Source organism: Giraffa tippelskirchi, chromosome 13, assembly GCF_054371585.1.
Source record: "Giraffa tippelskirchi isolate mGirTip1 chromosome 13, T2T-mGirTip1v1.2.pri, whole genome shotgun sequence".
NCBI classification, from domain to species: Eukaryota; Metazoa; Chordata; class Mammalia; order Artiodactyla; family Giraffidae; genus Giraffa; species Giraffa tippelskirchi.
The window spans coordinates 47867522-47881993 of NC_137287.1; the positions used below are offsets into that span (position 1 = coordinate 47867522).

The 14472-nt window shown below is 39.1% G+C and overlaps 1 protein-coding gene across 1 annotated transcript in view; it reads right to left on the reverse strand.

Moving 5' to 3' along the window:
• Positions 1–14472, reverse strand: part of SLX4IP (SLX4 interacting protein) — a 209615-nt gene that overhangs the window by 188088 nt on the left and 7055 nt on the right. Inside the window, 1 exon segment of the mRNA XM_081559108.1 lies at positions 573–628. Coding sequence (XP_081415234.1) covers positions 573–599 — 27 coding nt within the window. The 5' untranslated portion in view covers positions 600–628.

Consider the following 14472-nt stretch of genomic DNA (forward strand, 5'->3'; position numbering starts at 1 on the left):
GGTCCCTCTTGGGAGACTGAATCTGTAGTTGCTGGCAGGCAGGACCCCTGGCTACACAACCTGGAGGGTCAATCATAGTCACTATTTATCAATTCTTCTCCTCTCTTTCCCCTCTCAGGTGACCCTTCCCTCACAGGGAAAGGTCTCAGACCCAGTCACCAACAGATAAAGAAGAGATGCTTATGAGAGGAAAACAAAGGAGGGCAACGAGGCAGGAGAACGAGCTCCTGGTACTCAACTCAGGTGCAGCACTGGCTGCCTGCTTCTTTTCTTTTGCTTGCTTTGTCATAATCAAAAATCATGTCATGGGCATGGAATGTGAATCGTGATTTTTAACATTAAGGACCAAGTTAGCCTCAAAGGCATTTACAGAAGACTATAATCAAGAAACTGCCATGACCATATGAACTATTCATTTTCTCATTTTCAATCACCGACTTCAAGTATTCAGTGGTCTCCCAAATTTAAAAAGCAGAAGGAAAGTTCAAGGCTTCTATTTTCAATTAATACAGGATTTGGTTATTTTAGAAAGTGATTAATCATGTTAAAGAAAGCTATTAAGCAACACTTACTTTAACAGCAAATTTCTTTGATGCCATGGTTTACTGGTTCCATAATAATTACAGACCTTTAACAAAAGAAAAAAGAAAGCTATAAGTAGGTATATTAAAATTTCCTTCTATTTGGATATTATATCAGAGAAAGGTTGGCTGAAGAATCAAATATCAATATGTATTTTTACAAGATGAATGCCCACTTATAACTGGTCTTAACAAAAATATTATATCGAATTAGCAATTTGAAATCTGCCCAGAAAGAAAGGCAGAGGCCCAGATGTATTGTACCAAATGTTTAAAGAATTAATATCAGTCCTTCACAGACCCTTTAAAAGAAGCATAAGAAAAATTCTCAGATCATTCTAAGAGGCCAGTTACATCCTGATACCAATACCAAGGGGCTTCCCAGGTGGCTCAGTAGTAAAGAATCCATCTGCCAATGCAGGAGCTATGGGTTCGATCCCTGGGTCAGGAAAATTCCCTGGAGGGCAACTGGCAACCCACTCCAGTATTCTTGCCTGGAGAATCCCATGGACAGAGGAGCCTGGAGGGCTATAGTCCACTGGGTTGCAAAGAGTCAGACATGACTGAAGCAACTTGGCACGCACACACGCACCAATACCAAAAAGAAATATCAGAAGAAAGGAAAACTACACACCAGTATTCAACAAAATACTAAAAAGCAAAGCCAGCAACATATAAAAAGGATTATATATCACGACCACAATACATTTATCTCAGGAATATAAGATTGGTCTAACATCTGAAAACTAATCTGTATAATATACTATCATCATCATGGTGCTCAGTCGTGTCCAACTCTTTGCAACCCTATGGACTACAGCCCACCAGGCTCTTCTACCCATGGAATTTTCCAGGCAAGAACACCAGAGTGGGTTGCCATTTCCTACTCCAAGGGATTTTCCCAACCCAGGGATGGAACCCGCATTTTGCGTTGCAGGTGGATTCTTTACCACTGTGCCAGTCAAGAACCCCAAATGGTTACATTCTTTACTAGATATAAATCTGAAGGAAGAGCATGCAACCTTTACTATATTAATAGAATAAAAGAAAAAGCACACCATTATCTCAAATTTAGAAATAAATAACAAAACTCAGCAGTTTTTAGTCAAAAAAATCCAACACACTAGGAATACAGAAGGAAGTATTATCAACCTGGTAAAGAACATCTATAAAAAACTAACACCTAGGGAATTCCCTGAAGACCCAGTAGTTTGAACTCTCTGCTTTCACTGCGAGGGCTGGGATTCAATCACTGGTCAAGGAGCTCCAATCCTGCAAGCCATGCAGTGCATCCAAACGAGAAAAAAAGAAAATCCATTACTGCTGCTGCTGCTGCTAAGTCGCTTCAGTCGTGTCCGACTCTGTGCGACCCCATAGACGGCAGCCCACCAGGCTCCGCCGTCCCTGGGATTCTCCAGGCAAGAATACTGGAGTGGGTTGCCATTTCCTTCTCCACTGCGTGAAAGGGAAAAGTGAAAGCGAAGTCGCAAATCCATTACTATCCATTACTAAAAACCCACGGTTAAAACCACACTAAATCATGAACAACTGAATGCTTTCTCCTCAAAGAGGAAAAACAGTGATGTCTGCTCTTGCCACTTCCACACAACATTGTATCAGTGGTACTAGCCAGGGCAATTAGGCAAGAAAAAGAAATAAAAGGCATCCAGACTGGGAAGGAAGAGATAAAACTATCTCTGTTCACAAATAACATGTTCTTATATGTAGAAAATCCTAAAGAATTTTTTTCAAAAAATTACAAAGAATTTGTACTAGAATTACAAAGCATATGAACCAAGGTTATAAGATGTAAATATATTAAACAATTAACTACATTTCTATATTCTGGCAATGAATAATCCTGAAAGGAAATCAAGAAAACAAGTATGTTTAAAATAATGTCATACAGAATACTTACAAAAAATTTAACAAAAAAACCAATGAATTTATACACCAAAACCCATAAAATATTATTGAAAGAAATTTAAAACTTAAGTAAATGGACAGATATCCTATATTCATAGATTGGAACATTTAATAATTTTGTTAACATGGCCATACATCCCAAATCAATCTATAACATAATTTCCATCAAAATCTCAGCTGACCTCATAGAAACTGACAATCTCGTCCTAAAATTCATATAAAAATATAAGACCTCTGTAGTAGGCAAAATAATCTTTAAAAAGAACAAAATTGAAGAATTTATACTTCCCCATTTGAAAACTTACTACAAAGTAATCAAAATAGTGTGGTACTGTACTGGCATAAAAGTCACATAAATCAATGGAATAAAACTGAAAGTTCAAAAACAGATCCTTACATTTATCTTCAGTTGATTTTTAACCTATGTACCATGACAATTTAATAGGGAAACAGTCCTTATTACAACTGGTTCTGTGACAACTGAATATCCACATGCAAAAGAATAAAGTTGGACCTCTATGTTCCACTGTATGAACTCAAAATGGATCAAAGACCTAAACGTAAGAGTTAAAACTATAAACTCTTAGAAGAAAACATAGGCATAAGTTTTTATGACCTTACATATGTGCATGTTCAGTCACATCCAACTCTTTGCAACTCTATGGACTACAGCCTGCCAGGCTCCTCTGTCCGTGAAATTTTATAGGCAAGAATACTGGAGTGAGCTGCCATTTCCTCCTCCATGGGGCTTTCCCAACCCAGGCTCAAACCCTTGTCTCCTGCATCTCTTGCATTGCCAGGCGGGTTCTTTACCACTGCATCACTGATCTTGCGTAAGGCAATAATTTTTTAGATACATACCAAAGGCACAAGTCATGAAAGAAAAAAAAACACGTTAAATCAGATTTCATGAAAATTTAAAACTGGAGTGCTTTAAAGGACATTATCAAGAACTTGAAAAAACAACTCACAGAATGGGAGAACATATCTGCAAGTCACATCTCAAGTAAGGAACTCATGTCCAGAAAACACGAAGAACACTTAGAACAACAATAAAAAGGTGATAACCCAATTTTAAAATGGACCAAATATTTGAACAGACATTACTCCAAAGAAGATATACAAATGGGCTTATAAGCACAAATAATAAGCTCAAAATTACTAGTTGTTGAGGAAATACAAATCAAAACCACAATGATACACCACTTTCCACCCAGTAGGATGGCTAAAATACAAAAAACAAACAATAACAGTGTTGACAAAGACATGGATTGATTAGAACTCTCATACATAGTTGGTGAGAAACGTAAGATGTTGGAGCCACTTTGGAAAAGACTTTGGCAATTCTTCAAAAAGGTAAACATACAGTTGTCATATGATTCAGCACTTCCACTCCTACATATGTACCTAGGAAAATAAAAACATATGTCCACACAAACATTTATACAGGAATGTTCATAGCAGCATTATTCATAATAACCAAAAAAGTGGAAAGAAACCAAATGCCCATCAAATGATGAATGGGTAAACATAATGCAATAATTGAGATCTTTCTTGTTTTTTGAGGTAAGCTTATCACTATGTTTAAAAAAATATGATATCTACATACAATGGAATATTATTTGTTAATAAAAAGGAATCAAATTCTTATACCTTTTACTGAGCACAGCCAGGCAACTGCTCTTTTCACCCAGAAGAAGCCTAGAGAATTATTTTCTGGAGAAAGTAAGACAGAGGATCTCTGGTCTGGAAAATACCAGGAGCAGCATATAGTGGGGAGTATCCTACTGAAAAAAAGAGAAATTCATGGGCAGTTTACATGCCCCTTGTGATAGTTAACTGTCAACTTGTTTGGGCTAAGGGATGCCCAGATAACTAACAGACATTATGTCAGACATTATGCCTGTGAGGGTGCTTCTGGAAGAGATTAGCATTTGAATTTATGAACTGAGGAAAGCAGATGACCCTCCCCCACGTGGGTGGGCATCATTCAATCCACTGAGGGTCAAAATAGAACAAAAAGGTAGAGGAAGAGTAAATTCAAGATCTCTCTGATTTGGGACATCCATCTTCTCCTGTCTTTGGACATTAGCACTCCTGGTTCTTGAGCCTTTGGACTTGGACTGAATCACACCACTGGTTTTTCTGGGTCCCCAGCTTACAAGCAGTGTATCTTAGGACTTCTCAGCCTCCAAAATTTCATGAGCCAACTCCTCTAATAAACACATGTGTGTGTGCATTTATATCTTCCATTGGTTCTGGAGAAGCTTGACTAACACACCCCTCCATCCTGCCTTAGTCTCCAAATAGGAGACTGAAACCTCCTCTTTCAGGGAACTGGATCTAAAAGTACTGACATCAGGGGTTCCCAGAGCAAGCAGTCAAGACAGGTGGTTCTAAAGTGAAGGCCACACCCACAAACCCCACATCTGTGTGCAGAAATAACTTCCATCTCCTAGTGTCCCACTCCCAAATACACACACATAAACAATGACAAATCATCTACCATGTAAGGAGAAACTCTATTATGAAAGAAAGCAAAACAGAAAAAAAAACTACTTGGCTGAAACCCAGACTATGCAAGGAGAAAGAAACTCTCACTGATATCAGCAGGATAGAAGATATTACATCAGTAAATATTTTTTTTAAAAGGAGCGTCTGAGAAAGATGAATATCATATTCTAATGCATATAAACAGAATCTAGAAAAATGATACTGAAGAATTTATTTACAGGGCAGCAATAGAGAAACAGAGATAGAGAATAGACTTATGGACATGGGGAGAGGGGAGGAGAGGGTGAGATGTATGGAAAGAGTAACATGGAAACTTAATTACCATATGTAAAATAGATAGTCAACAGGAATTTGCTGTATGGCTCAAGAAACTCAAACAGGGGTGATGGGGAGGGAGCTGGGAGGGAGGTTCAAAAGGGAGGGGATATATGTATACCTATGCCTGATTCATGCTGAGGTTTGACAAAGAACAACAAAATACTGTAAAGCAATTATCTTTCAATAAAAAAAATTAAAAGCATAAATAAATAAAAGGAGCTTATTTAACTTATATGCAGAGTACATCATGAGAAACGCTGGACTGGAACAAACACAAGCTGGAATCAAGATTGCCGGGAGAAATATCAATAACCTCAGATATGCAGATGATACCACCCTTATGGCAGAAAGTGAAGAAGAACTAAAGAGCCTCTTGATGAAAGTGAAAGAGGAGAGTGAAAAAGTTGGCTTAAAGCTCAACGTTCAGAAAACTAAGATCATGGCATCTGGTCCCATCATTTCATGGGAAAAAGTGGAAACAGTGTTAGACTTTATGTTTTTGGGCTCCAAAATCACTGCTGATGGTGATTGTAGCCATGAAATTAAAAGACGCTTACTCCTTGGAAGGAAGGTTATGGCCAACCTAGATAGCATATTGAAAAGCAGAGACATTACTTGGCCAACAAAAGTCCGTCTAGTCAAGGCTATGGTTTTTCCAGTGGTCATGGATGGATGTGAGAATTGGACGGTGAAGAAAGCTGAGTACCAAAGAATTGATGCTTTCGAACTGTGGTGTTGGAGAAGACTCTTGAGAGTCCCTTGGACTGCAAGGAGATCCAATCAATCCATCCTAAAGGAGCTCAGTCCTGGGTGTTCATTGGAAGGACTGATGTTGAAGCTGAAACTCCAATACTTTGGCCACCTCATGCGAAGTGTTGACTCATTGGAAAAGACTCTAATGCTGGGATGGATTAGGGGCAGGAGGAGAAGGGGACGACAGAGGATGAGATGGTTGGATGGCATCACTGACCTGATGGACATGGGTTTGGGTAAACTCCGGGAGTTGGTGATGGACAGGGAGGCCTGGCGTGCTGCAATTCATGGGGTTGCAAAGAGTCGGACACAACTGAGCGACTGAACTGAACTGAACTGGAAAACAACTAAAACTTATAAATGAAATTTTAAAACTTAATAGAAGGTCCAAAGGATCAAGTTGACTAAGTCATCCAGGAACTTCAGAAATAATAAAGATGAAAATTAAGAGAGAATAAATGAAAAACTAAAGGACCAGTACAGAAGGACCAACATGTAAAAATTAGGATTGAAACAGACACATATCAGGGCATATATCACAGGAAAATTTCAGACATTGTTGAAAAAAGGATTTTAAAGTATGTGCACTGGAGGGTGAGTTGAGAGAGTGGGTGAGTTGGGAGGAAGGGGATCGGAAGAGAATATTTGGCTCCAAACTACCCAAAGCAACTCTGGAAGCTAAAAGGTAATGGAAAACTATCCCCCAAAATCTGAAGAAAATTGTTTTCAAACTCCAACTACATTTAAACACAAGGGGGTGGGGTGAAAACATTTTTAGATGTGCAAGGTCTTAAAAAATATATATTCTGTGCATCCTTTCTCAGTAAGCTACTAAAGATGTGCTTCACTAAAATGAAGAAATTGACCCCAAAAAAGGGAAGACACAGGAAAAAAGAAGGCTGAGATAGGCAAAAGGCAGAGGAAATCCCTGGATCTGGTGGAAGCAGATCCCTGCCTGGGACCCATAGGCTAGACAAGCAGAGAACAACAGTCCAGGGCAGAGCTGGTGAGACCCCAGGAGAGGCCTCTTCAGGAGGTGTCTGAGCACATATAGATGAACTTCAGACTACCAGTAAGCAATATGAGATTGAATTAGGACAGGTGTGTGGAAAGCAAAGCAAGTGAATAATACAAAGCGATTGCTAATTGCAGAATAAACAAAAAGTATGCAGAAAATAAAAAGTAAAGAGTACTTCACACACACACAGTTATGACTAGCATTTATAATCATGATAATAAACAATAAATATTGGCCTAAATAGTACTATGCTTTCAACAAAATTAAAAGGATGGGAAATGTGGGTGTATGTATGTGGTAGGGACACAGAGGTGGAAGGGAACTCCCTTTAATCCTAATGGAATGTTTTAGAAACAAAGCCGAAAACCAGTATCATCAACAATCTACACAACCACAGCAGTAATAATAAAGCAGCAACACAGCATGAAATGCAGTGATAAGGACTCAATTCCTTTGTTAAGCATATAGTTGATTTACAATGTTGTGCTCGTTTCGCTGTACAGCAGTGATTCATTTATACGTATATATACATTCTCTTTTTATATTCTTTTCCATTACGGCTTATCACAGAATACTGAATATAGGTCTCTGCTATACAGCAGGACCTTGTTACTTCCCTATTTTATATATACAGCTTGCATATGTTAACCCCAAACTCCCCCTTCATTCCTTCCCCATCCCTGCCCCCCTTCTCTATAGATACGGATCCAATTCTTAAATGCTAAATTCTGCTCCAACCTGCAGAGCCAGCTGGAGAGAGCTGCTGTGGAGAAAGGATGGGAGAAAGGAGTGGGAAGGATGCCTTCACTCACGAGTCTTGTGCGTGGAATTGTCTGCCTGTTTAGATCACCTGCACAGATACTTTTTGAGCGGCACTGTCCGAAAGAAATATGATGCAAGGCACAGATACAATTTTAAAATTTCTAACAGCTACATTTAACAAAAAGTTAAACAGAAACGGTTAAATTAATTGTAATAATGTGTCTTATTTAACCCAACAAATCCATCCCGTTATCATTTCAGCATATAATCAATATAAAAATATTTACACTCCCGGTGTTTTAACTAAGTTTTCAAATCAGGTATGTATTTTGTCTCCAGAACCTCAATTTGGACTGGCTGCGTGCCAAGGGCTCAACAGGTACTTGCAGTCAGTGATGACCGTAACGGACAGTGCAGTTTAAGGGACTTTGGTTTTATTATAAGAAAAGCACTTATTATACAAACAGCTCATGTGGCTCAATATTAAATAAATAAATAAATAAATGGGCAGAAGACCTAAACAGACATTTCTCCAAAGAAAACATACAGATGGCCAATATACACATGAGAAGATGCTAAATATCACTAATTATTAGAGAAATGCAAATCAAAACTATCATGAGGTACCACCTCACACCTGTCAAAATGGCTATCATTAAAAAAAGTCTAGTTGACTCTCACAAATGCTGGAGAGTGTGTGGAGAAAAGAGAACCCTCCTACACTACTGGTAAGAACATAAATTGGTGCAGCCACTATGGAAAATAGTATTGAGATTCCTTAAAAATTTAAAAATAGAACTACCACATGATTCAGCAATCCCATTTTTGGATATATTTATCCGGACAAACCTATAATTCAAAAAGATACACGTACCTCTATGTTCACAGCAACACTATTTACAACAGCCAAGACATGGAAGCAACCTAAATGATCACTGACAGATGAATGAATAAAGAAGATGTGGTACATACATATACTACTCAGCCATAAGAAAAAATGAAATAATACCATCTGCAAAATTTGGATGGACCTAGAGATTATCACACTAAGTGAAGTAAGTCAGAAAGAGAAAGACAAATACTTCCATGTGGAATCTAAAATATGACACAAGTGAACTTATCTACAAACAGAAATAGACGTACAGACAGAGAACAGACTACGGGTTGCCAAGGGGGAGAAAGGGCCAGGGAGGGATGGATTGAGACTCTGGAATTAGCAGATGCAAACCAGCATACCTGCAGTGGAGAGACAACAACATGATACTGCACAGCACAGAGAACTAGTCAATATCCTGCAATAAATCATAATGGAAAAGAAAAAGAAGAGCACTTATTTCTGAATCCCAGACTCCTTATTTATAAAATAGGGATAGCAATACCTAACTCAAAATTATTGAAAGGACTAAGTACATGAAAACAGTCTCATTTATAAACAGTAGGCCCCGGATGAGTGTTGAACAGTTATTATTACTTAGTCAATGGGAAATTTTTTTAAAAATCTTATAACCTTTGATTCTATTTTTAATAGACAAAAATATCTTTCTTTATCTAAACCCTAAATCATTTTAATTTCATTTTAATCTATTCACTTCTGTTCCCTGAACAATGCAATGCAAATGTTTTAGAATGTTTTTTAATGATGTTCATCTTAGCAAGCTCATTTCTACAGAGGTATAAATGGAAAAGATAACTTTGTAGAAAGTCAAGAACATGTACTTGAAAACACCATTCATAAAGGTTGTTCTGAAAACTAGTTAAATCTTTAAAATGATATTGTATTATCTGAGCCTGATAAACACACAGTCAGCTCCTTTAAATATATTAAATCAGGTTTGAATAACTTCTGCTAAGAATTTAGGGAGACCCTCTCTGGGGATATTTAGAGGAGACTAGTAGTTCAGCTAGACAGAAGAACAGGGAAAAGAGTACTGCCAACAAGTATCCAACCAAGTCTGAAGCACATGCGATCTAATTATTTTTAATTACACACTGGTTTTCCAGTACGTCTTCCTTTTCCAGAAGGACAGGTGGCCCACACAGAAGATTACTGCAAGGCTTTAGACCATATCTGCTGTTAGAAAGATTAAGAGCCATATTACAGTGAAGGTTATATTTTCAATTCACAATAAGTTTCCAGTGGACTCTTACAATGCTCATTTTCCCCCCCTTTAATCAGTAAAGCAAGAGCAGCTGCATTTATGTTTTAAGATCTGGATTCTTCAAAAAGTATCATCAAAGCCCCGTCTCAAAAATATGATCTGTAAGAATCCAGAACTGAAAGGCATATTTTTATATGAAATAATATGATCTCTAGTATAAAACAGACTGCATGCAAAAAATAATAATAAGCAACTGTATAACTTTGCTTTTATTTTTAACCCATTTTTAATACCATGTGGCATTCTGCCTCTCAATGAAATTTTTTTTCACTTGTTCCCACAGTGTTTGCAATCTCAAAAAACGAACAATTTTAGGACTACAAGACATCCTTAACAGACCATCTATTCCCCTAACAAGAATTTGGGGGATCAGGCCAGGGTCTCACAGCTGAAGATCAAGGGAAGGAGAAGAGTCAGGTCATCTCACTGAGAGCAATCTAGCACCATCGGGTGAAAGCACACTTATCCATCCTGGAAGGAGCAGGTTATCAAAGCTAGAAGGTGCTCAAGAAAGTCTGCTGGATGAAGAAATATTCCTGAAACAGGAACTGAGACTATTTTATGTTTGCTGTTTCTGGGAAATTTTCCAAAAAAACACTAAATCTTTATTGATTTTCATAAAAAATACCATACAGTGAATATTTCTTTGATATTCCAGGTGAAAATTATCACCTGTCATCACAATGGGCAATACATGTATTAACGGCCCGCTGAGTTGTTCCTAAGCAGAGCTGCTCACAGTGGAGCCAGGGAAGTCTCTGCCTGTTCCCCACAGCTTTCCATGAGCTGTCAGAGTGCTGCCCAAGGCTCCCTTTGCCCTCTGAGTTCTTTAACTTAATCCGATGACCCTAGCCACCTAGGGGACCAGTTTGTCATACTGATGGGATGTTTTTCAAGTCTCCCTATGAATCTGTGTGGACTTTGATGGGAAGGCCTTGTGCCCTCTGTCTCAGGTAATAAAATGGCTGTTACCTTTACGTCAGGATTAGGGCTTCTACAATGATGAAGCTGCTGAGTCCTGAGACAGTGGACCAGGCCTTCTGGACTGGAGCCTCAGCATTTAACTCTTTCTGCCTCAAGAGAACAATGCTGTTGGACAGGCTAACCTCTAAGGTCTCTTCCATTTCTAAACCTCTGTGATCCAAAATCCAGCAGCTCTTCCAGGAACAAATAATGCCAAAATGTACACATGATTCCAGAGAAGAGGGTGAAAGGGAGCCCCTCCCACCATACAACTCACCCTATGAAGCCCAGAGAGTGAAACTGGGCAAGGGCAGACTATAAAAGGGAGAACCACAGCCAGTTCTATGCCTGACCTTAGACGCGAGAATCCTAAACAAACAGAAGCAATACGAATTGAGCAATATATAAAAAAAATACTTCAGAAACAAGTGAGGTTTATCCAAGGAGTGCAAGGTCGGTTTAATACTAGAACAATTACCATAAGTAAAAATTGAAGTAAAATAAAAGCATATGATCCTTTTAACAGAAATAGAAAAAAAAAAAGAAAAGAAAACACTAGAAATCTCAGAACAGAAACAAGTTAATCTGAGAAAAGCATCTACAAAAAAAAAAAAAAGAAATGTAGCAAACATGCTTACTGATGAATCTTAAAAGCAATTTCTTTGAAACAAGCAGAAGATGTAGATTTCTGAAAATATCATCATACTAGCATCCCACAGATTTAAAATATCTAGAGATTAATTTTAATAAGACATGTGCCAGACATGTGATGAGTCACATTGTTCTTCAAACTTAATGCAATCCTAGCCACAATATTGAACAGGGAATCTGAAGAAGAACAAAAAGTTCTAAGATACATAAGAGAAAGAAAGAAAGAAAAACAATGAAGGGAGTCTGTTTTACCAGATACTGCAAAACTACCACAGTGCCAGAGTAAATCAAATAATGTGCTGGCAAAGGGGAAACAAACAGGCTGAAGGAACAGACTTCACAGACCAGAAACAAGCCCCTGGGCTCATGGATGCTGGGAGCAGCACTGCACATCAGTGGGAAATAAAGAGACTGTTCATTCAACAAACTGTGGTCCAGCAATTGTCTGTCTATTTGGAAAAAGAGAAAGCTGGACCACTACTTCACACAGTACATAAAAATCAACTATAGATGAGCTACAAGCTCAAATGTAAAAAATTAGCAGCTTTCAGAAAATGTTTTTCATGAGCTCTGAGGAAGGAAGGTACTTTTAAACTAGACACAAGAAGTAAAACTCAAAAAGAACGGTAGATTTGGCAGTATTAAGATTAAAACTTCTCTACAGACTGGAATAAAATATTTGCAATCCACATAACCAGTTAAACAACTTATAAACTAGAACATAAAAAGAACTCCCAAAACTCAATGGTAAAAAAAATGAAACCAATCCATTCAAAAAGTGGGCAAAGGACATGACCAGGCTTCTCAGCAAAGAGGACAAACATGGTAAATAAGCATGTGGAAAGACACTCTAATCATTTCATGCTGTATGCAAATGAGGAATCATTATATAGTACACCAGAAACTAGCAAAACAGTTGTTGTTCAGTCACCCAGTCGTGTCCGACTCTTTGTGACCCCATGGACTGCAGCACGCCAAGATTCCCTGTCCCTCATCATCTCCTGAAATTTGCCCAAGTTCACGTCCATTGTATTGGTGATACAATCCAGCCATCTCATCCTCTGACGCCCTCTTCTCCTCTGCCCTCAATCCTTCCCAGCATCAGGGACTTTTCCAATGCGCCAACTGTACTGGAGCTTCAGCTTCAGCATCAGTCCTTCCAGCAAGTATTCAGGGTTTATTTCCCTTAAGATTGACTGGTTTGATCTCCTTGCTGTCCAAGGGACTTTCAGGAGTCTTCTCAGTACCACAGTTTGAAGGCATCAATTCTTTGGTGCTTTGCCTTTTTTATGGTCCAGCTCTCACAACAGTACGTGACCACTGGCAAGACCAGAGACTTGACTATACAGACCTTTGTCAGCTTGACTATACGTAACAGTATACACTGACTATATTTCAATTAAAAAAAGACACTCAACATCATGAGCCATCAGGGAAATGCAAAGTAAAACTTAACGACACATCACTCCATACCCACCAGAATGGCTAATAAAAAAGAGATAAAAAAAATTAAAAAAAAAAACAACAGATAATACCAAATGCTAGTGGAGATGCAGAGAACAGGCATCTCTCCTACACTGCTGGTAGGACTATAAAGATCATAGAGCCACTCTAGAAAGAGATTGTTAACAGCTTCTTACAAAACTAACCATGTACTTACCACATGATCTAAACTATGCACTCCTGGTAATTCACCCCAGAAAAATGAAAACCTAGGCTCACATAAAAATTTGTAGCCAAATGTTCATAGTGACTTTATTCATAACAGCCAAAAACTGGAAACAACTCAGGTGTCCTTCAGTAGGTGAATGGTTAAACAGACCTGGCATATTTATACCATGGGATATTACTCAGCAACCATAACTGAACTGCTGACACACACGACAGCGTGGCTGGATCATCTCAAGGGGATGATCCTCAGGGGAAAAAAGACAATCTGAAAAGGTTATATAAAGTATGATCCCACTCATATAACATTCTTCAGACAACAAAATTACAGAAGTGAAGACCACATTCGTGGTTACCAGGAGTTAGGAACGGGAAAGTAGCAGAAGGAAGCTCTGGCAATGGAATTCTACACTGTGACTGTGGTGCTGGTCACAAGAATAGAAACACGCGATAAAAACAACTACACAAAGGCCTGTAAACTGGTTCCACCTCATAAGCTCTGGAGATCGTACCAATGTCAGCTTTCTGGTTTTAGTATCTGCACTCTAGTCACAAAAGATGTTACCACTGGAGGAGGCTGAGTGATGGGTACAGGGGACTCCGTGTACTTTTATGCCAACTTCAGGCAAATCTATAATTATTTCAAAACAAAAAGGTTAAAAAAATTAAACTTCAGTGGGGGAGGGGTGTGTGGTGGAACCACAAACTGAGAGAAGGTATGTGAAAGACGCACAGAAAGCAAAGGATGCGTATTCATAACAGAGCAGGCCAACAGAAGGGAAGGGTAGCAGAGGTGCCAGAGCGCAGCACCAGTCTCCCAGCCGAGTCTCCACAAGTCTGGCGAGGCAGTGGCAGTGCCGCTGGGCATCTCTGACTGACCCCTTGCATTACTGCTGCCTTGACAACCACCCTGGGGAGGTGAGGGGCAAGTCCTTCACTGTCCTTTTATAAAACCCCAGGAAGCTGAAGTCTAAACACAGCAAGGCCATTTGCCAGGGGACCTGGGGACAGCACACACTCCGCTCTCTCCTCTCAGTGCCTGTCGTCCGGGACAGAACAGATGAAGCCGCAGACGGGCCCGTCTGCCTCCCCCGAGAAGGGAAAACCACACGCGGGGGTGCCAGGCGGTCTCAGACCCCAAGGAGCTGGTCATCCTGCA